Source organism: Schistocerca piceifrons, chromosome 3 (genome assembly GCF_021461385.2).
Source record: "Schistocerca piceifrons isolate TAMUIC-IGC-003096 chromosome 3, iqSchPice1.1, whole genome shotgun sequence".
Lineage (NCBI taxonomy): Eukaryota > Metazoa > Arthropoda > Insecta > Orthoptera > Acrididae > Schistocerca > Schistocerca piceifrons.
In genome coordinates this window covers 446,194,083-446,217,741 of record NC_060140.1, presented here as the reverse complement: position 1 = coordinate 446,217,741, position 23,659 = coordinate 446,194,083, and the positions used below count along the sequence as shown (strand labels likewise).

The 23,659-nt window shown below is 47.5% G+C and overlaps 1 protein-coding gene across 4 annotated transcripts in view; it reads right to left on the bottom strand.

The window, feature by feature from the left end:
* Positions 1-23,659, bottom strand: part of LOC124788252 (hornerin) — a 299,601-nt gene that overhangs the window by 22,050 nt on the left and 253,892 nt on the right. For all 4 annotated transcript variants that reach the window (XM_047255445.1, XM_047255447.1, XM_047255448.1 and 1 more), the window contains 3 exons: positions 14,575-15,283; positions 11,169-12,388; positions 82-338 (listed from right to left, as the gene is read on the bottom strand). In XM_047255445.1, the coding sequence (XP_047111401.1) occupies positions 82-338; positions 11,169-12,388; positions 14,575-15,283 (2,186 nt within the window). The remainder of the gene's footprint in view (positions 1-81; positions 339-11,168; positions 12,389-14,574; positions 15,284-23,659) is intronic.

Genomic DNA, 23,659 nt, shown 5'->3' with positions numbered 1-23,659 from the left:
TTTATAGTATCATTGAACAGTTCGTGATGACCGCTGGAACATTTGTACATAATGTAGTCAGTTGGTGGTCATTTCACTTACCTGCTGCTGTAGGGGAAGTGGGGGAGCCTGCCGGGTTTTTTTGATCGTCGTCAGAGCTTTCAATGCTGGCCGAATTGTGTCGGAGTGGCAGGCCGAGGGAGAGGCGTCGGGACGCCGACGTGGAGGATCCGGCGCCAGAGGCCAGAGAAGATCCGCTGCCGGAGGCGCCATCCTTGCCGTCCTTGCCGCGGTTGCCATACTTGTTCTTCAGGTAGCGCGCCCACGAGCTGAGTGCCGCGCCATCCTTCTCACCGGACCTGTGGCGGGCACAAGTGTCGACACTTAACAGTGGACTACCTCACTACGGAATTAGCACAGTAAGTCCCTCTATCGAGTGGGTACATTCACCAGTATACTGGGTGTGAAATGCTCATTGTGACTAGTAATATCAGTTTCGGTTAGTTTCTTGGTTTGCAAATTTTATTAAGCCAAAAATCAGCACTCCGAATTAAAAAAAAAAAAAAAGAAACTGGTCACTCCCAGAAGACATCACACTAACACCATGTACCACCGTCCTTAGACTTTATGATGCCTTCAGTTCGGCAAACAAGATATACTATAACTTAATCCTGATAAGCAATACCCAGTTGAAGTCACTCATTGAATGGATCCCATCGAGGTATCAGATAGTATTGATGTTGATTGCTACGTTACACCAGCCGTTCCAAATAGTCCCAGGCACATCCTCTGTGATTCACTGCGACAGTCCAGATGAGATAGTGTGCCTTTGTGTTCATCAAACCAGGAACGTATGTGTGCTGCACTGTAAACGCAGCTATTTTCATCTTGGAAGAAGGGAATATACACAGCTTACTCGTCGCGAAGATTGAAAAGAAAGGGCAGCACACGGTCACCGGCAATGTTGAGATGAGTTTCCAGGTTTATGTAAACTGTAAACGTAATGGGCCCAAATCACGGTATGAAAAATACCCCCAAAACATTACAGAACCACCTTCGGTGTGAACTACAGATCCACACCCCTCCTCATTGGGCCACTAGCGCACTTCATACGTTACATTACTTGTAAAAAAAACAACACCGCCCCTCTTTGGACCTCGCTACACACCTCTAGTTAGCTAATGTCCAGTTTCTGTGTTGTTTGGCCCACTGAAGTGCAGATTCGTGTGCTGCAGTGATCAATGGGCTTTGTGAGATCTCCGATTCCAGATATCCATTGCAAGCTGTTCCCTTCGCAGTTTTCCCTCGGACAGTGGTTGAGACTGAACTACTTCACTGGCAGCAGCATTTCTTGTCATGTTTGAAACGAATTGTCATTGACGATATATGAGATCCACCTCTGGTTCCTGTTAAGTAGGATCATATTCCCAACCCTGTTCTTACGCTATGTCCATGGCTATGAGTAGTACACCATTTCTTATACACACATCGGACAGTCCGCGTTGATACGCCGACAAATCGGGTAATTTCAACCGTCATCAGCACTACCAAACACGATAGACCCTTCTATAAGTCTGTGATGTCTCTACGTCGACCCCGATCTGATTCAGTTCAACAGTGACGCACACAAACTCCACATCGCTGGTATGACCTACATCATCGGTAAAGAATCACATGATCTCATGGTGTCAGTTCTACACAATCTACAGCGATTCAAAGCGACCAGACGGCTGTTTTGAGAGGGTGACTAATATTTTGTCGTGTAAGCTTACGATTTGCATAATGCTTCAGGATATACACTCCTGGAAATTGAAATAAGAACACCGTGAATTCATTGTCCCAGGAAGGGGAAACTTTATTGACACATTCCTGGGGTCAGATACATCACATGATCACACTGACAGAACCACAGGCACATAGACACAGGCAACAGAGCATGCACAATGTCGGCACTAGCACAGTGTATATCCACCTTTCGCAACAATGCAGGCTGCTATTCTCCCATGGAGACGATCGTAGAGATGCTGGATGTAGTCCTGTGGAACGGCTTGCCATGCCATTTCCACCTGGCGCCTCAGTTGGACCAGCGTTCGTGCTGGACGTGCAGACCGCGTGAGACGACGCTTCATCCAGTCCCAAACATGCTCAATGGGGGACAGATCCGGAGATCTTGCTGGCCAGGGTAGTTGACTTACACCTTCTAGAGCACGTTGGGTGGCACGGGATACATGCGGACGTGCATTGTCCTGTTGGAACAGCAAGTTCCCTTGCCGGTCTAGGAATGGTAGAACGATGGGTTCGATGACGGTTTGGATGTACCGTGCACTATTCAGTGTCCCCTCGACGATCACCAGTGGTGTACGGCCAGTGTAGGAGATCGCTCCCCACACCATGATGCCGGGTGTTGGTCCTGTGTGCCTCGGTCGTATGCAGTCCTGATTGTGGCGCTCACCTGCACGGCGCCAAACACGCATACGACCATCATTGGCACCAAGGCAGAAGCGACTCTCATCGCTGAAGACGACACGTCTCCATTCGTCCCTCCATTCACGCCTGTCGTGACACCACTGGAGGCGGGCTGCACGATGTTGAGGCGTGAGCGGAAGACGGCCTAACGGTGTGCGGGACCGTAGCCCAGCTTCATGGAGACGGTCGCGAATGGTCCTCGCCGATACCCCAGGAGCAACAGTGTCCCTAATTTGCTGGGATGTGGCGGTGCGGTCCCCTACGGCACTGCGTAGGATCCTACGGTCTTGGCGTGCATCCGTGCGTCGCTGCGGTCCGGTCCCAGGTCGACGGGCACGTGCACCTTCCGCCGACCACTGGCGACAACATCGATGTACTGTGGAGACCTCACGCCCCACGTGTTGAGCAATTCGGCGGTACGTCCACCCGGCCTCCCTCATGCCCACTATACGCCCTCTCTCAAAGTCCGTCAACTGCACATACGGTTCACGTCCACGCTGTCGCGGCATGCTACCAGTGTTAAAGACTGCGATGGAGCTCCGTATGCCACGGCAAACTGGCTGACACTGACGGCGGCGGTGCACAAATGCTGCGCAGCTAGCGCCATTCGACGGCCAACACCGCGGTTCCTGGTGTGTCCGCTGTGCCGTGCGTGTGATCATTGCTTGTACAGCCCTCTCGCAGTGTCCGGAGCAAGTATGGTGGGTCTGACACACCGGTGTCAATGTGTTCTTTTTTCCATTTCCAGGAGTGTAGTTTTTGACTATTTTTGTAGAAGTATTACTAGTTCCCTTGTTGAGTTACGCCATTAAAACAGAAGACGTAAAATAATTCCGAACAGTATTATGAAAAAGGTAGTTGCTACTCACCATACGAGATGCTGAGTCGCACATAGGCACAACAAAAAAGACTGTCAGAAAAGGAGCTTTCGGCCAACAAGGCGTTCATCGGAGATAGAACGTAAACCCAGCTCACAGACACATGACCACAGTCTCTGGCTGTTGAGACCACAGCAGCCAGAGATTGCGGTCATGTGTGCGTAAGTTGCGTTTGCGTGCGCTTGTGTGTGTATGTGTGTGTGTGTGTGTGTGTGTGTGTGTGTGTGTGCGTGTGAGTGTGGTGTGTGTGTGTGTGTGTGTGTGTGTGTGTGTGTGTGTGTATCTTATATCTCCGACGAAGGTCTTGTTGGACGAAAGCTCATTTTCTAACAGTCTTTCTGTTGTGCCTATCTGCGACTCACCATCTCCGCTGTATGTTGACCAGCAACTATCTTCTTCATAATATTGTTACATTCCATCCTGGATTTTCCATTGTTAAAATAATTTCTAATTAGATAAGTAACTATGTACAAGACAAGGGCACATCGCTTTGAACTTGAATGTAACAGTTTAAATGTTCAAATGTGTGTGATATCTTATGGGACTGCTAAGGTCATCAGTCCCTAAGCTTACACACAGCTTACGCACTACTTAATCTAAATTATCGTAAGTACAAATACACACACCCATGCCCGAAGGAGGACTCGAACCTCCGCCGGGATCAAGCGCACAGTCCTTTACTGCAGCGCTCTAGACTGCTCGGCTAAGGAATGTAACAGCAACTAACACAATGACATCATGCGTCCATAGTTACTCAGACGCCTGGTGTCACTCGACAAATTCTTGCTCTTTCCTTTCAAAGCGCACCTCCGTAGTCAAGACGGCAAACACGCGGAGCAACAGTAGTCAGTTCGTATCCAGGGGGTGGAATAATTTTCGTCACGAGTATTTGGAAGCCACTTAACAACTCATACTTCGAATCATCGAGCAACAGACTGTGACAATATTTAGACTGTTGTCTACGAGGACCTGTTCTTCGACAAATTTTGTAACATGGGTGCTTCGTCACCTTATGCTTAATTGTATATGGACACTGAATAAAATTTATCAACAGCCTATATATATATATATATATATATATATATATATATATATATACTCCTGGAAATGGAAAAAAGAACACATTGACACCGGTGTGTCAGACCCACCATACTTGCTCCGGACACTGCGAGAGGGCTGTACAAGCAATGATCACACGCACGGCACAGCGGACACACCAGGAACCGCGGTGTTGGCCGTCGAATGGCGCTAGCTGCGCAGCATTTGTGCACCGCCGCCGTCAGTGTCAGCCAGTTTGCCGTGGCATACGGAGCTCCATCGCAATCTTTAACACTGGTAGCATGCCGCGACAGCGTGGACGTGAACCGTATGTGCAGTTGACGGACTTTGAGCGAGGGCGTATAGTGGGCATGCGGGAGGCCGGGTGGACGTACCGCCGAATTGCTCAACACGTGGGGCGTGAGGTCTCCACAGTACATCGATGTTGTCGCCAGTGGTCGGCGGAAGGTGCACGTGCCCGTCGACCTGGGACCGGACCGCAGCGACGCACGGATGCACGCCAAGACCGTAGGATCCTACGCAGTGCCGTAGGGGACCGCACCGCCACTTCCCAGCAAATTAGGGACACTGTTGCTCCTGGGGTATCGGCGAGGACCATTCGCAACCGTCTCCATGAAGCTGGGCTACGGTCCCGCACACCGTTAGGCCGTCTTCCTCACGCCCCAATATCGTGCAGCCCGCCTTCAGTGGTGTCGCGACAGGCGTGAATGGGGGGACGAATGGAGACGTGTCGTCTTCAGCGATGAGAGTCGCTTCTGCCTTGGTGCCAATGATGGTCGTATGCGTGTTTGGCGCCGTGCAGGCGAGCGCCACAATGAGGACTGCATACGACCGAGGCACACAGGGCCAACACCCGGCATCATGGTGTGGGGAGAGATCTCCTACACTGGCTGTACACCACTGGTGATCGTCGAGGGGACACTGAATAGTGCACGGTACATCCAAACCGTCATCGAACCCATCGTTCTACCATTCCTAGACCGGCAAGGGAACTTGCTGTTCCAACAGGACAATGCACGTCCGCATGTATCCCGTGCCACCCAACGTGCTCTAGAAGTTGTAAGTCAACTACCCTGGCCAGCAAGATCTCCGGATCTGTCCCCCATTGAGCATGTTTGGGACTGGATGAAGCGTCGTCTCACGCGGTCTGCACGTCCAGCACGAACGCTGGTCCAACTGAGGCGCCAGGTGGAAATGGCATGGCAAGCCGTTCCACAGGACTACATCCAGCATCTCTACGATCGTCTCCATGGGAGAATAGCAGCCTGCATTGCTGCGAAAGGTGGATATACACTGTACTAGTGCCGACATTGTGCAAGCTCTGTTACCTGTGTCTATGTGCCTGTGGTTCTGTCAGTGTGATCATGTGATGTATCTGACCCCAGGAATGTGTCAATAAAGTTTCCCCTTCCTGGGACAATGAATTCACGGTGTTCTTATTTCAATTTCCAGGAGTGTATATATATATATATATATATATATATATATATATGTATATATATATAAAGGTTCAAATGGCTCTGAACACTATGGGTCTTAACTGCCGTGGTCATCAGTCTCTTAGAACTTAGAACTATTTAAACCTAACTAACCTAAGGACATCACACACATCCATGTCCGAGGCAGGATTCGAACCTGCGACCGTAGCGTCCGCGCGGTTCCAGACTGTAGCGCCTAGAACCGCTCGGCCACCCTGGCCGTCTCAACAGCCTCACAAACAATTTCCTGCACAAGGGGAGGCGTTCTTTCATTAACTTCTCTCTTACAGTGAAACATGGGAGTAGCATTTCAACCCTGAGATCAAACACAGCAGTGTAGGGCCACAAATGTTGACAGTTAATTCGACAAAACCGCAGACGTCTGCCGGAGAGGTGCTTATAACAGACATCTGGGACTTAAAACGTGGATTAAAAAAAAGGGTTAAAAAGGCTCTGAGCACTATGGGACTTAACTTCTGAGGTCATCAGTCCCCTAGAACTTAGAACTACTTAAACCTAACTAACCTAAGGACATCACACACATCCATGTCCGAGGCAGGATTCGAACCTGCGACCGTAGCTGTCGCGCGGTTCCAGACTGTACTCCTAGAACCGCTCGGCCACCCCGGCCGGCAAAACGTGGATTACTTTGAGTAATTACAGCCAAATATTATCCCAAATTTCTGTTAAGGTGCTGTGCAAAATGTCCAAAGACAAGTTGGGGAACGGAATTGTTCTCCACGATTTTGCACGTCCTTATTTTGTTTGGCCTTGAGCTGGTGGTCGTAGTCATTCCCTCTTAGCGTGGGGCCAATGAGAAATACGGGCCCTGCAACGAACTTGTGACGTCACACTAGTCGGCTTGTCTGCCACACTTCATGAACCTTCAGCTCAGTCCAGGGCACACGGAAAATCAAAATTTAATTGAAAAGTTATGTAGCTGAAAAGTTTTATCGTGAGCTATCGAGAACTTCGAAACACTTAAACATGCAGTCAAGAATTACTAAATTCGTCTGAAATAGTTACTCGCTCCCCGCGTGGTTTCTGCATTAATGAATGCGAAGACAGTGAATTAGTGATGGAATATTAAAATAATCTTTGCTTATGAATGTATCGACTTCTTTTAGTGAGGTACAAACACGAGTTTAGATCAAGTTAAATATCCTTGTGCATTTAGCAATAGTCTGTGTTCATGTCAGCTACAGTAAGAATAAATAAAAGCAGTTAACATATGATTTTGGTGTGTGACGTCTAAGGTCCAAAGCTGCGACGTTGTCGCGTCAAGCAACGTCTGCAGGCACGCCACTGTGCTCTCTCTTTCTGCGGTGGCAAAAAAATGCTTTAAAGCCTATATTTCTTACGTAAGACGTCTGAAATTCACATATAGTATGGATCTCTGTACTATCGCTAATGATATCAGATATCTATTCTTCATTCTAATTGGGTCCAGTGTTGTAGTATTTTTTTATTTTGCATTTTTTTTTTTTTACTGTGTGAAATTTTCACGTCCACAAACAGCTTCAGACTTACATCTCGAAAATTACTGAACTGATTGAAATAATTTTTTCTTCGTTGTCTACCAAAGCATCTCGCTCAATAACGGATTTTTTCCAGTTATACTTACCACATTGCATTTGTTACGTGCAAGTTTCTGAAAACAGCGCTATTTCTCTCTTGTGTCAATATCTAATTTATAACAAGTATGAAGTTTAAAAGTACTGTGGCGTTACACATGTAACAGACAAACCTTTATAAATTAGTAACAGTTTAATAAAAAAAAAACGGTACAGCAGTGATCGAAGTCTCAGTATAAGGAGCTCGTGGCGACACATTTAGATATATACACATTTTTTTCTGCAATTAAATAATGTATCGACACTAATTCAGTGTAAGACCAAAGTAATTCAAAGCAGATAAACCAATATATATTTTTGTTATTTTTAAATTTAATTCTAACTGCGCAAGATTCCAATTGTATTGAATCTATGATGGCACCACGAGAAACAACTAATTTTAAGTGAAGAAGCTTTTTAGGAACTGTTAATCAAAACGAAAATGTGAAACCATAGAGATTAACTGTTTTGTTATTTGTTAGCGAACTATTTATCTCAACGGCTGGTTTTGATCAACTCGAAACGTTCAGCTTCACATGTTATTTGTTTTGCCCTTGCTGTGATATAAAATGCGATAAACTCTACCTGTTTATAGTTTGAGCATAAGAACTGGTCACTGGGCAACGTCCACCTCGGGCTACGGAAGGCCATCCAGAGGCTGGAGTAGGATCCTTGATTTTGGGACAACGTATGGGGCAGGTCCTTGTCGGTTTGAGCAAGTGTTTGGCCCCACGTTTCGGGTTGAACACAGAATGCTTTCACCAGCTGTAAGTTTTTGGTGACGAGAGGCGGTTCGGACTCTGAGAATATTTCGTGGGTTTCTCGTGCGCAGTTACGATAACTTGTCCAGTGAATGCTGGACAACAATTCATAATTTTTCGAGAGTTAACCACGTTTGCAACCTACATGTATTTTGTGATTTAACGAACTTTTATTTATTTTGAGATTCAGATCTGAGATTGGTAATACTAAAGTGTGACTACTTTCTATGGAGATTCTCAAGTCTGTCTACGGATTTTATCTTTTATTAAGGACGCTAGGTGCTGGACTTAATGTGGGAAAACTAGAGTTTCGACTCTTTTTACACAAAATTATTCCCTATTTCAATATGGATAAAAATAAGAAAAATGTCTATTAAACATGGGTTCTCGAATGCATACCTTAAGAGCTATGAACACTAGTTCATCTTCGTTTCTGTGAAAGATATCTCTTCTACTGCAAGTTCTTTTCCATTACGAACGACTTACAGAAGGTAGTAAACAACTTATGGCACATTTCTCTGTGATTGTTCATCAATGTAGCATGCAGTACACATATGTTAATGTTGTTACTGTAAACCGTATTCAAAGTTGTAGGTAAGAGCAATGTACACATTTGTTCTAATTGAATCAGTCCGTGTTTTGATTTATTGGTTTAATTCTAGAATGAACGTTATCGTTATTCCGTTTGAAATATATGAACATTATTCAAAAATGGTTAAAATGGCTCTAAGCTCTATGGGATTTAACATCTGAGGACATCAGTCCGCTAGACTTAGAACTATCTAAACCTAACTAACCTACGGACATCACACACATTCATGCCCGAGACAGGATTCAAACCTGCGACCGTAGCAGCAGCGCGGTTCCGGACTGAAGCGCCTAGAACCGCTCGGCTATAGTGGCCGGCTATGAACATTATTAATTTTGATAGAAATATCATTTGTGGAGGCAGCCAACTGCATATATAATGTCGTAGTTTCTCCCTCGTACAAAACTGAAGTGGAAATTCTGAAATTCGTATATCTGTGGTGCCTCTAAGCACGTAAAAAAGTCAGTTCTTAATTTTACTTATGGCTGGTGTTACGTCTTTTTTTTCTGAAACACGAAATTGTATCAGGATAAGTTCGCCATTTGAGAACTCGCCTGCAGAATGCTTGCGCAGTGGAAGTGACATCACAGTGGGAGTCAACAATATCAGGCTCCCAATGGTGTATTGCTGGTGACAAACAAGTCCAGGCTACTAGCTGTTATGTCCCCCATACATTTTACACTGAGGTTACAGAAGCCGTGGGGTGACGATATGCACACGTACAGTTGGTGGTAGTATGGCGTATACAAGGTATAAAAGGGCTGCGCTTTGGCAGAGCTGACTTCCGCACTCGTGTGATTCACGTGAAAAGGTTTCCGATTTGATTATAGTCGGACGATAGGAATTAACAGACTCCGAACGCGGAATGAGAGTTGGAGCTACATGCAATGCATGGGACATTCCATTTCGGAAAGGAATTCAATATTCCGAGATCACAATGTCAAGAGCGTGCCGTGAATGCCAAATTTCAGTACCTCTAACTATAGAAACGCAGTGGCTAACTGCCTTCACTTAACGACCGAGAACAGCGGCGTTTGAGAAGGGTTCTCAGTGCTAACAGACTAATAACACTGCATGGAATAACTGCAGAAATCAACGTGAAATGTAAGGCGAACGCATCCGTTAGGATAATGCGGCGAAATTTGGCTTGATCAGAGGACCGACACGAGTGCCTTTGCTAATAGTACGATATCGCCTGCAGCTCCTCTCCTGTGTTCGTGACCATATCGGTTAGTCCTTAGCAAACTGGAAAATCATGGCCTGGTCAGCTGAGTCCTAATTTCGGTTGGCAAGAGCTGATGGTAGGGTTCAAGTGTGGCGCAGACCCCACGAAACCATGGCCCCCGGTTGTCAACAGGGCACTGTGCAAGCTGGGGGTGGCTCCATAATTATATGGGCTGCGTTTACATGGAATGGACTGGATCTCTCGTTCCAAGTGAACCGATCATTGACTAGAAATGGTTGTGTTCGGCAGCTTGGAGGCCATTTGGAGCCATCCATGGACTTCATGTTCCGAAACAAAGATGGAATTTTTGTGGATGACAATGCGACAGCTTTCAAAAATATTCTGGACTGTTCGAGCATGCGACATGAATCCCATCAAACATCTATGGGACATAATCGAGAGGTGGTTTGTCCTGCAGCGACAACACTTTCGCTATTATGGGTGGCTTAGAGGCAGCACGGCTCAATATTTCTGCAGGGGAACTTCCAAAGACTTGTCCAGTCCATGCCACGTCAAGTTGCTGCACTACACCGCTTCAAAATAGTTCAGATGGCTCTGAGCACTATGGGACTCAACATCTGCCGGCCGTAGTGGCCGAGCGGTTCTAGGCGCTACAGTCTGGAACCACGTGACCGCTACGGTCGCAGGTTCGAAACCTGCCTCGCGCATGGATGTGTGTGATGTCCTTAGGTTGGTTAGGTTTAAGTAGTTCTAAGTTCTAAGGGACTGATGACCTCAGAAGGTAAGTCCCATAGTGCTCAGAGCCATTAGAACCATTTTTGAACTCAACATCTGAGGTCATCAGTCCCCTAGAACTACTTAAACCTAACTAACCTAAGGACATCACACACGTCCATGCCCGAGGCAGGATTCGAACCTGTAACCGTACCGATCGCGCGGTTCAAGACTGAAGCGCCTAGAACCGCTCGGCCACCCTGGCCGGCCCGTAGAACTTAGAACTACTTAAACCTAACTAACCTAAGATCATCACACACATACATGCCCGAGGCAGGATTCGAACCTGCGACCGTAGCGGTCACGCGGTTCGAGACTGAAGCGCCTAGAACCGCTCGGCCACTCCGGCCGGCTAGGAGCTATGAGATTACAATCAAACGCTTACCCTGAGGCTCCAGAGCCGGAGGGGCTCGGCCGTTCAGGCGAGTTCTCGCGTGACTTGAGCGCGTGGGTGGAACGGCTGCGCGCCAGGTCAGCTGTGGACGAGCCGGCTGCGTAGCGCGATGGCAGGTAGGAGGCGGGCATGCCGGACGACGTCGGCGACGAGGGGCTGTCGTCCTGCTCGTCCTGGTCGTCGCCGCCGAAGTTGTGCGTGCTGCGGCTGCGCGCGAGCCGCGACCGCCGGTCCTTGAGCGCGGCGTAGCGCGACCGCCCACTGGGGTACCTGCTGGAGGAATCGTCGGCGCCAGCTGCCGCGGAGGCGGTGCTGCTGCTGCTGCCGGCGCCGTACTTGCGCGAGTCGGAGTCCTCCTCGGGCGAGAGCGCCGCCGAGCTCTTGCTCTTGTTGAGGAATCGGCTGGTGTAGCCGCTGCTGCCGTACCGGGAGGACGGCGTGTCGTCTTCTTGCTGCGCGGCCCTGCCGCGGCTCAGGTACTTGCTGCCCGTCTCCTCTTTATCCTTGTCCTTGTTGGCACCGTAACGGTAGCTGGGAGTCGACGACGCGTCGGTACTGTAGCGGCGGTATCCGGCGGTGGACGAGCCGCCTTCGTCGCGGCTGTCCCTCCTCCTCGACGAAGTAGCGGGGGCGTCCGACGTGTCCCGCGCGTTCGCACTGCGGGCCAGCAGCGGTCCGATATCTGTGCGGTCGACGGCGCGCGTCGACGACGATGACGTCGACGCCGGTTCCGCTGTTTTCTTCTTCGCCGTCTCGTCCTCCGACTCTTCTTCGGATTCGGTCTCTTCCGAGTCGGAGCTGGTCTCCGTCTCCTCTTCGTCCTCGTCCTCCTCCTTCGTGGAGGAGGCTGCTGCAGCCGCGGCTGCAGCCGCTTGCTGGCGGTTGGCGAGGAAACGGCTCTGGAAACCGCCAGAGGCGCCGCGGCCTCGCGCCGTCGAAGTGCCGCTACTGTCTGCTCCGGCAGAGGCGGCGGTGGTCGCCGGTGCCGTGGTGCGCACGGGGGAGGCAGCGGCGCTGGAAGACGACTCGGAAGACGTGCTGGATTCCGAACTCGCCGACCGCACCGCCGGCTTCTTAGTACCGGCGTCGGACGTCCTGCGGCCAGCCCCGGTCGCCGTTCCCGTGGAAGTCTTGCGCTGAGCCGACGTGGTCGTCGTGTTGACGCCTGCAGCCGAAGACGTGTCGTCCGATTCTCCGTCGCTGGTCGCAACCTGGTATTCCAGCAAGAGTCACTATCTTCGCTCTTTCTCTCAGTTCTCCTCCTGGGGCCGTCTTTTAACGCATGTCCGACCTACAGCTCCCCGATATGAAAAATCTCGCATACACCACAGAGAGTAATGCGGCTAGTAAAGCTTGTCGTATTTCGGAAAGCTTCAGTAAGCTCCTAATCAGGAAATGACTGTCGATCAAGAGCTTCAGGCATGAATTTCCATGCTCTGATGAGTATTCCAGGGAATTTTCAATAATACTGGATATTTTTTCAACAGGAAAAAAACAGATAACTGTTTCTGAGCACGTAACCTCAACAAAGAATCCACGGGAAGTATTCTTTGTCAGGAAATATTAACAAGGGAAACTACACTGTTCGGAGAGAGGTCGCTGTCAGCAATGCCACCGAAGGTCATAATGTGGTATCGTTAGTTATTAGCTGGTCATCTACTACAGGAATGGACTGTAGGGGGAAGACAGGATTCACAGGCAAGTAAACACTTCACTTAGTCATATCATAGCATTTGACACAATGATCGTCAGCCATACAAGCACAGTGTGGAGAAGAATAAGGAAACTACGCACCATAACGAACAGATCTCTGCGATCATTAACGTTATATTGACAAAACGGTATTAGTCCGAAGAACTGTTACTGTACAACAACCTGTAAGTTAACATGGAATTAAAAACAGCCCCAGGAGAAAAAAACTTTTGAAAAATATTGGACACAGACAAAAATTTAAAAATCAGCTATCAAAAAAATCTAAATATAAAATTGTTACAAAGCTATTAATAATTAATTAGTTTGCTAAGAATTGTAAAGAGTTTTATACACAACAATATATATACAAACTTAAACACTTAAGGGACATGTAGCTCATTTTAGTCATGACAACACACTCCTTTCTGTCAAGCGACGGACTCAGTAATATACTCTAATTGTCTCGCGTTATTACATCATGCGGAAGCATTACGACAGAATGTACGACATATTCTTGTGAGGTGAAATAGTTTGTTAAGGAATGGTAGCTAAGCAATAAAAGTACACGTTTGCATTGCTTCAGCTGCACTTCTTATCATGTTTCTTACAGGTCCGAAACAGACGCCTAGAAAAAGAGAAATTGAAATTGGGAAGTTCGAAAATTCAATTTAAACTGCATGTTCACGTTTGTTACGTCATCTACTTTCAGCATACTTTCCTATCAGGACTACAGGCTATATAAGGGAATAAAAGAATACTTAGCAGTTTTATAGAGCACACTGGCTTTTTCATGAGATGAGAATGTCTGATGTGCCTAGTGTGCAAATTTTTCAAATTAACTGTATCTTCTGGAAATGTAAAAAGGTGTTTGAGGATTTTAAACTTGTTTGTGCTAAACTGGCGTCATTTATGCTCTAGGGTGACGTATTCTTAATTTCTTCCCACTTAGACAAGGTTTAACGCCAGGTTAGAAGAATCACCATTTAGTTCAGTTTGAGCGGATGTGCTAGCTTGCTATCATCACACACAACAAAAGTAACTGGTGATACTGTCATTCCGTCTCCTAAGGCTAGAGATCACAGTTCTCTCACTAATTATCGCTTTCTCTTTATCACAGCCAATAGGGGAAAAGTCACACGAATGCGACGTAAGTTAGTAATCCAACAGGAGAATAAATACGCATTTGACTGGTACAACTTAGTAAATGTACAGTATGTGAACGCTCACAAGCCTAGAAGTTTGGTATCGAAAGACGCCCTGTTGTTTGGCTGGCATACTAGTGACGTAGGGAGATCAGTCCTCAGTTCCAAATAAAGTCTTAATGAGGTTGCCCTCGGTCGTGAGGGAAATGTGGAAACCGGCAATTGCTTCCAAACTTTTCCGATTGGGATTCCCCTTACGTAGCTGCCTGAAAAGGAGGCAGAATTTTACAGTGCCTCGCACTATCCACTCGATTAGGGATTTAAATGAGGGAAAAGAAAATTTGTCCAATATTTGTAGCACAATAGAGAAATACTTGTCGATTGGAGATCGCAGTTTAGACCTCGTGAGAAAAGTAACCGTTCTTCGAGAGAGGTACGGCTGATGTGAGACCGGCCACACAGCGAAGCACGCTGAGGCCGGTGTTTGGGGCCTCCCGGCCGCCGAGGCCGAACTATAGCCACCAGTCGGGCTGGCCGTCCTCTGGCAGCTCGGGGCTGCTCACCTCTTGCACGGTGGCGGGCGGCGTCCTGCGCGCCTGCTCGGCCGAGGAGGAATCCTCGCTGCCGGCGTCGGTGCTGCGCTGCTGCTTGAGCGCCGCGACGCGCTCCGACTGCGGCCTCGGCGACGCCGTCGTGGTGGTGGTGGTGGTGGTGTCGGCGGCGGCAGCCGTGGTGGCCGCCGCCTCGCCGCCGCTGCCGGACGCCTTGTTCTGCTTCTTGATCTTGGATATCTCGTCGTCCTCGCTGACCTGCCGCGCGGCGGGCGCCCTCTTGGCGGGCGCGCTGGCCGCCTTGGGCGCCGCCTGCGGCGCGGGCGCCGGTGCCGGCTCCTTGTCGCGCTTCTTGCCGCGCTGCTCGGACTCCTGCAGCCGCTTCATGACGCGCGGCGAGTCGAGCAGGCGCGTGATGCCGCTGAGCGGGCCGCGGGACGCGTCCTCCGTGTCGAGCACGCGCTCCCGCTCCTTGCCGTGGTGCGACGGCCCTCCGCCGCCGCCGCCACCGCCGCCCCCGCAGTCGCCGGAGAAGCGCACGGAGCGGCCGCCCACGCCGACGGCGTCGTTGTCGGAGTCGCCGTCGCCGCCGCCGAGGTGCCGCGACGCCAGCCGGGAGCGGTAGCGCCGACTGGCGCGCCCCCCGCTGCCGCCGCCCTCGTCGTACTCGTAGTCGCCACCGCCGCCGCCACGGCTGTAGTCGTCGCCGCCACGGCCGTACCTGCAAATAGTTTTATTTTATTTCCAATGAATCTGGGTAATGCTCCATACAACGAAGCACAAGATTCAGAAACGTGAGCAAAAACGTGACTACATTATACACTACTGGCCATTAAAATTGCTACACCACGAAGATGACGTGCTACAGACGCGAAATTTAACCGACTGCAAGAAGATGCTGTGATATGCAAATGATTAGCTTTTCAGAGCATTCACACAAGGTTAGCGCAAGTGGCGACACCTACAACGTGCTGACATGAGGAAAGCTTCCAACCGATATTTCATTCACAAACAGCAGTTGACCTGCGTTGCCTGGTGAAACGTTGTTGTGATGCCTCATGTAAGGAGGAGAAATGCGTACCATCACGTTTCCTACTTTGATAACGGTCGGATTGTAGCCTATCGCGACTGCGGTTTATCATATCGCGACATTGCTGCTCGCGTTGGACAAGAGCCGATGACAGTTTGCAGAATATGGAATCGGTGGGTTCAGGACGGTATTACGGAACGCCGTGCTGGATCCCAACGGCCTCGTATCACTAGCAGTCGAGATGACAGGCGTCTTATCCGCATAGATGTAACGGATCGTGCAGCCATATCTCGATCCCTGAGTCAACTGATGGGGCCGTTTGCAAGACAACAACCATCTGCACGAACAGTTCGACGACGTTTGCAGCAGCGTGGACTATCAGCTCGGCTACCCTGGACGCTGCGTCACAGACAGGTACTCAACGACGAACATGGCTGCACAAATGTCAAAACGTCATTTTTGCGGGTGATTCCAGGTTCTGTTTACAGCATCATGATGGTCGCATCCGTGTGTGGCGACATCGCGGTGAGCGCACATTGGAAGCGTATATTCGCCATCGCCATACTGGCGTATCACCTGGCATGATGGTATGGGGTGCCATTGGTTACACGTCCCGGTCACCTCTTGTTCGCATTGACGGCACTTTGAACAGTGGACGTTACATTTCAGATGTGTTACGACCCGTGGCTCTACCCTTCATTCGATACCTGCGAAATCCTACATTTCAGCAGGATAATGCACGACCGCATGTTGCAGGTCCTGTACGGGCCTTTCTGTATACAGAAAATGTTCGACTGCTGCCCTGGCCAGCACATGCTACAGATCTCTCACCAATTGAAAACGTCTGGCCAATGGTGACCGAGCAACTGGCTCGTCACAATGTGCCAGTCACTACTCTTGATGAACTGTGGTATCGTGTTGAAGCTTCATGGGCAGCTGTACCTGTGCACGCCATCCAAGCTCTGACTCAATGCCCAGGCGTATCAAGGCCGTTATTACGGCCAGAGGTGGGTGTTCTGGGTACTGATTTCTCAGGATCTATGCACCCAAATTGCGTGAAAATGTAATCACATGTCAGTTGTAGTATAATATATTTGTCCAATGAATACCCGTTTATCATCTGAATTTCTTCTTGGTGTAGCAATTTTAATGGCCAGTAGTGTAGATAAAAAGTTATAAGATTACTGTTCTTACACCTCTTCATCTACATACATACTCAGCGAGCCACCGTATGGTGTGTGTCGGAGGATATCGTATACTACTACTAGCCATTTCCTTCTCTGTTTCACTTGCCAACAGAGCGGGGGAAAAACCTTTATCCATGTTCCTCCGTTCGTGCACTAATCTTTATAATCTTACCATCGTGGTCATTACGCTAAATGTACGTTGGCGGTAATAGAATAGTTCTGCAGTCAGCCTCAAGTTTCCGTTCTCTAAATTTCCTCAGTAATTCTACTCGAAAAGAACGTCGCTTTCCCTCCAGTGATTCCCATTTGAGTCCCCGAAGCATATCCGTAATACATGCGTCTTTTTCGACTCTGCCGGTAACGAACCTAGCAGCCATCCTCTGAAGTGCTTCGATGTCTTCGTAATACGACCTAGAGCGAATCTCAAACATCCGAGTGGTACTCGACAAGGGGACACACTAGTGTCCTCTATGCTCACTCCTTTTACCTCATCCGTCTGTCACTAAGTACTCATGAGTCTAGCGAGTGGTAACGTCTGCGAGTTGTAGGTATACGTAAAACTGCCTTTCCAGCTACAACAACGGCTGAGTTTTGTCCTGAGCTTAGAGCCTTGGGCAGTGTTAGTCTCTCGCCAGAATCGTTGGCCAGCTGTCAGAATGAATGTTTGTACGGGTCGATTACGGGACTTACAGATGATTCGCCTGCGGATGATAAGAAAGCTGGCAGCGCGAAGTGCTTCAACGTTTAATTAAAGTGCTGATCAGATAGCTCACTTAAAAGCAGTGGTATGTACTATTGTGTGAAGTGTGATTATAGTGGAGAAAGCTAACAGTAACAATTAGTGATTATTATCGATAGAAAACCTTGCGAGAGACAGGTAAATACAGTTTCTTGATTCGTACCATTTCCCGCTTTAGGATACAAGGGAAGGAAGAAATCTACGAGCTGACAACAACGAGAGTGTAATGGATGGGACGTATAAGATGAACAAGGTGAAATTTTTAAAATTAAATTTTATAACATTTTGTCATGAGTATGAAGAAACAAAACATTGTGTCAATCAAGTTCAGCTTTCTTTAAAATAACTAATGAAGAAACTAACAGGATATTAAGTAAAAATCTAATATAAACTGAAGGGGAAGGGGGAGACATGAAAGGAATTAATGATACCAGCTGCATCGTGAATCGCGACTTTGTGCGGAATCAGCGCCGACGAGAAGAAATGGGGGCCGGAGCGGCACTTGAACCTGGGATCTCCTGCTTGCTAGGCAGATGCATTAACCACTGCGCCACCTGCAGTGTCCAGTGCAAATGCGCCAACTATCTCGGCAGGCTCCCCCTCCAACTCACTTTCCCACCTATCTGTTGTACCCGTCCAGTTCCTCCAAGCTTTCTAATTTTCAGATTACCTCTGGACGAAGGACGCAAATGTGCGTCCGCACAGATGGTTGTGGATTCATTTCCCGTTGAGGCGAATCGATTATGTGAATATATAGTCTCTGTTTTTTCGGACAAACTGCTTGTCGGAAAGAACAGACAAGCAGTCTGTCCGAAAGAACGGACACCTCACAAGATCTGCAGCTGTTGCATATGTCAGGTAAATTGAAGGGGGACGGGGAAGAAAGGAAAGGAAGAAGTTATATCAACTGCATCGGGACTTTGTGCGGAATTAGTTTGCTGGACTGGGACTTGAACCCAGGATCTCTTGCATTCATGTTAACTTAAAGTGGCATTAAGGAACCATCTTTCGAAGTCTAAGGAATTTACAGACACTTGGAACATTTAATACTTCGAAGAATTTTGACCTAATCAGTGTCAGAAATAATCAATAAGTTTCATCCCTTCACGCAGTGTTTTCTTCCTCTATTTTCTCATATATTACTCATTTCCATAAGAATGTAGTATGTCAGCTCTACAGCAATTGCAGTTTGGAGAGATTATTAATTTTAACAAGTGTTTCGTTCTGTTGGTAGGCAAGTTCAGATGCTTCAAATGGCTCTGAGCACTATGGAACTTAACATCTGAGATCATCAGTCCCCTAGAACGTACAACTACTTCAACCAAACTAACTAAGGACATTTCACACATCCATGCCCGAAGCAGGATTCGAACCTGCGGCTGTAGCGGTCGCGCGGTTCCAGACTGAAGTGCCTAGAACCACTCGGCCGCACGGCCGGTAGCCAAGTGTCCTGCTTTCAATCTGTTAGTGATGGCGGCTTCCTACCCCTTTAAGAACGGAATTTAGGAACCTTCACTTACCAGGTATGCACTCTGTTTGCGTAGCTCAGTAACAAGTTCCTTTAAATAGTGTCCTTACTACATAACGACGACCATTCTGCTTTTGTCTCAACTATAAGCCGTCGATAGTAATCACAGCGGGGAGAGATCTTATAATTGGTGCAAGGCTTTGCATCTTCTTGGAAAGACAGTTACTGAGTCCATTACTTTTGGCGTCAATGTAGTTCGGGATCCCAAGCCAACCGATTTATGGAGATCTTTCGATCTCATTAGATGTCTTAGGATAGTTTGCAGCTTTTACCGAAGCTGCACTTTCAAGGACAAAAGAGCTCAAAAAATGGCTCAAATGGCTCTGAGCACTATATGACTTAACTGCTGTGGTCATCAGCCACCTAGAACTTAGAACTACTTAAACCTAACTAACCTAAGGACATCACACACATCCACGCCCAAGGCAGGATTCGAACCTGCGACCGTAGCGGTCACGCGTTTCCAGACTGTAGGGCCTAGAACCGCACGGCCACTCCGGCCGGCGACAAAAGAGCACCGTCGGTATCTGTACATATCATTATTCTGTCTACTTTAGCTCTCTTACATATAATATCGTTTGCAAGCATTTGCAAATCTAGGGTTCAGCCGTCGGGAGGTTCACATTTGTTGCTGCCCTGCTCCCTCCAAATGTAGCTTTCCGTCACCCTCGCTTTCAACAAGCCACGGATTCCTAAGATTTTAAAAATATTAACAGTATATTATTATTATTTTACAGGGTGATTTCTTTCCACTGTGTACGAACTCTAGGGATTGATAGATGAGAGGATACGGAACAAAAAGAGTCTAATGCACTTACGTCCAGAAATGCATTGTTCCCATCCTAGACACAATTTATTCAGTCAGTGTTGGAACACGTGAGGCAATGCTGACCCTACGACTTATCTTAGAAGAAAGATTAAGGAAAGGCAAACCTACTTAGAGCAAGCTTTTGACAATGTTGACTGGGATACTCTCTTTCAAATTCTAAAGGTGGCAGGGATAAAATACAGGGAGCTATTTACAATTTGTACAGAAACCAGATGGCAGTTATAAGAGTCGAGGGGCATGAAAGGGGAGCAGTGGCTGGGAAGGGAGTGAGACAGGGTTGTAGCCTCTCCCCGATGCTATTCAATCTGTATATTGAGCAAGCAGTGTAGGAAACAAAAGAAAAATTCGGAGTAGGTATTAAAATCCATGGAGAAGAAATAAAAACTTTGAGGTTCACCGATGACATTGTAATTCTGTCAGAGACAGCAAAGGACTTGAAAGAGCAGTTGAACGGAATGGACAGTGTCTTGAAAGGAGGATATAAGATGAACATCAACAAAAGCAAAACGAGGGTAATGGAATGTAGTCGAATTAAGTCGGGTGATGCTGAGGGAATTAGATTAGGAAAGGAGACACTTAAAGTAGTAAAGGAGTTTTGCTATTTGGGGAGCAAAATAACTGATGACGGTCGAAGTAGAGAGGATATAAAATGTAGACTGGCAATGGGAAGGAAAGCTTTTCTGAAGAAGAGAAATTTGTTAACATAGAGTATAGATTTAAGTGTCAGGAAGTCGTTTCTGAAAGTATTTGTATGGAGTGTAGCCATGAATGGAAGTGAAACATGGGCGATAAATAGTTTGGACAAGAAGAGAATAGAAGCTTTCGAAATGTGGTGCTACAAAAGAGTGCTGAAGATTAGATGGGGAGATCACATAACTAATGAGGAGGTATTGAATAGAATTGGGGAGAAGAGGCACAAGTTGACAAGAAGAAGGGACCGGTTGGTAGGGCATGTTCTGAGGCATCAGGGGATCACAAATTTAGTATTGGAGGGCCGGGTGGAGGGTAAAAATCGTAGAGGGAGACCAAGAGATGAACACACTAAGCATATTCAGAAGGATGTAGGTTGCAGTAAGTATTGGGAGATGAAGAAGCTTGCACAGGATAGGGTAGCATGGAGAGCTGCATCAAACCAGTCTCAGGACTGAAGACCGCCACAACAACTACATTATTTGAAAGACTGCACCGTCCAGCCGCAGTTACAGTGTGTGTTGAAAATGGTTCTCATGTTCCTCAACGGAAGCGCGTACGTGCCATAGTATGTTCTGCCTCACATGTTCACACTGGCCAGGCTGCATCCAAATACCGTCAACGACAGTATCAATACGCTGCTCATGTATCTCCACATCTGGAAAGTGCTCTGCATACACGATAGTTTTGATACCACCATAACCAGAAACCGCCCGTGCTGAGGTCCGATGAACGAGCAGGCCAACAACGGGACCCCGGTACATCGGCCAAGGAAGGCACTATTGAGATGCTTCGGGACGTTAACAGCGAAGCGGCCACATAACCCTTCGAATCATCAATCGCACTTCTTCCAGCGGGAGAGGCAAGGTCACATGCAAGAAACGCCGAAAATTCCGGCCTGTTACACGGCGTGGAAGTAAGAGTGGTCCTAAAATACGGTCGCCAATTATCCCAGCCCATACATTCCGACTGCACCGACGCTTATGATTCTCTGTTACCATACCATGAGGATTCTGCACTATCCCACAGATGACTGTTATGAAAGCTGAAGATACCACTCCGCGTAAAGGTGGCCTCATGTGTTAATACGATGGATGACACAAATCCAGGAATGGTAGTTGCCTGGTGAAGAAACCAGTGACAAAATTGCTCCCGATGTGGAAAGTCTGTCGCTAGTAAGCTCTGCACACGCTGTAAGTGATAAGAGTAGTAACAACTGTCATGGAGATGTTCCACACGGTCGTCTGGCCTACCCTGTACTGGTAGACCAGCTGACTGGTACTGACGCGGCGGTCGCCTTCCAGAGAGTTAATCCCATTTTCCTCCAAGTCTGGTGTAAGAACATTTCGAATATGTCCTTCATGATTTCCTGCTTCCTGGAACGACCCTGTGTCAGACAAACGGCGAAACATTATTGCAGACATTGAGTGTTGTGACTGTTGTCGGCGGGGATAGGTCTCCTGATACAGCCTTGCTGTCCGCCGCCCGCTGCCTTTTGCCTTTTCGTAAGTAAACACCATGTCGGCAAGCTCTCGATTCGAATACGGAACAATTGTGTACAACTCTACATGGTATCCACTATAAGGTGAGTCAGCAAGAGAAGCGCATCGGACACAACATCACCAATTACTATGACAGGAGAGGGAGCTATGGCATGACGTAAGAGGAACGGTACCACCTTGTAGAAGGAAGCCACGCATATTGTAATTGTGGCTGCATGGTAAAGCGCATATTAGATCGCAGTCTCCGTAACAAAGTATGATTGAATAAATAATCTCTAGCATAGAAACCATGCATTTCCGGGCAAAAGTTCATTAGACCTCTTATGTTCCGTATCCTCTCATCGATCAATCTCTAGAGTTTCTACAAGATGGAAAAATTCACCCTGTATGCTATATTTTATATAGTTTGATCAACAAATACATTGCTGAAAAATATTTGTCCAAAAATGTGAGAAATTCCTGAGCCATGAAAATGTTTTAAGAACTATAATTGCAGCAAACTTATACAGCTTCGACAACTTGATAATTTGTACGATATAAAGTCGGACTATGCACTGGCCATTTCAGTATTTCACTTAGCTCTAAGATTGTGAACACAAATCTGCAGGCTACAGCTTCGCAAGCATATAAATGGTTGGAATTCTGTATCTTTCTGTCTCTTCCACCTACGTTTGGGAAATTTAGTCTATCTGTTAGTTTTCTTTAGTGTAACATCTTTCCCCCCTCTGTTTTGCGGTTCTTCGGTTTCCGGTAGTTTTCCGGTTCCGGTTGTGGACTCACAGTGTCAGATTTATTGTTGGTAGTCGGACTGATCAGGCTGCGAAAAGGCGCCTTTCTGCGTTTTAATGTTTTCTAAAGCCATTAATGTTGCAGATAAATGCACATAGCGTAATCTCAAAAACGCCACTGAAAAATATTCGGAGTAAAAGAAGTTTGTAATTTTTTAAATTTATTTCTATTTTGGAGACTCTTAGTTCACACGATACAGTATTCTCCGAGAGAGACCTGAAATTTGTGGAAATTAATATAAATGAAAATATAAATGGTTCTAGTAAAATACTGTTTATGGGCAGGGGGGGGGGGGGTTTATGAGCCTAATGACACCCCTCCCCCCTGCTTTGGATCTGTGCCTGCCTGTAAGGCAGCTAATAACACGGCACGGAGTTTTCTATGGGTAGCAATAGGATCGGCCCTACATGTATACCTCATCTAGAATCCTGTTCTCGAGGAGACGCCTAGTGTTTCCGATCCATCTGTAAACACTTTGAGCCAGCCGTTCCAGAAGCAATACACGTGGCGCATTCAAATCATAACACCTCCGATTTTTTTCTCATAGACATCACACGAAAACTGTGAGCCTTTGCGAAGTAATGTCCATGCAGTTGTATGCATTTTTCGCAACGTTGACGGCATGATTCCATGGCCGCTGCGAACGCTTCGTTAGGAGTCTGGTACGCTAATTGGGTAAAAGCAACCATGTCTCATACATTCTTACAATCGATGAAAAGAAACCCGATCCATACCGCATCACGCGTCAACATTGCCTGGAAACAAGCCACGCACGCAACCATGTGGTCATCCGACAGCCATCA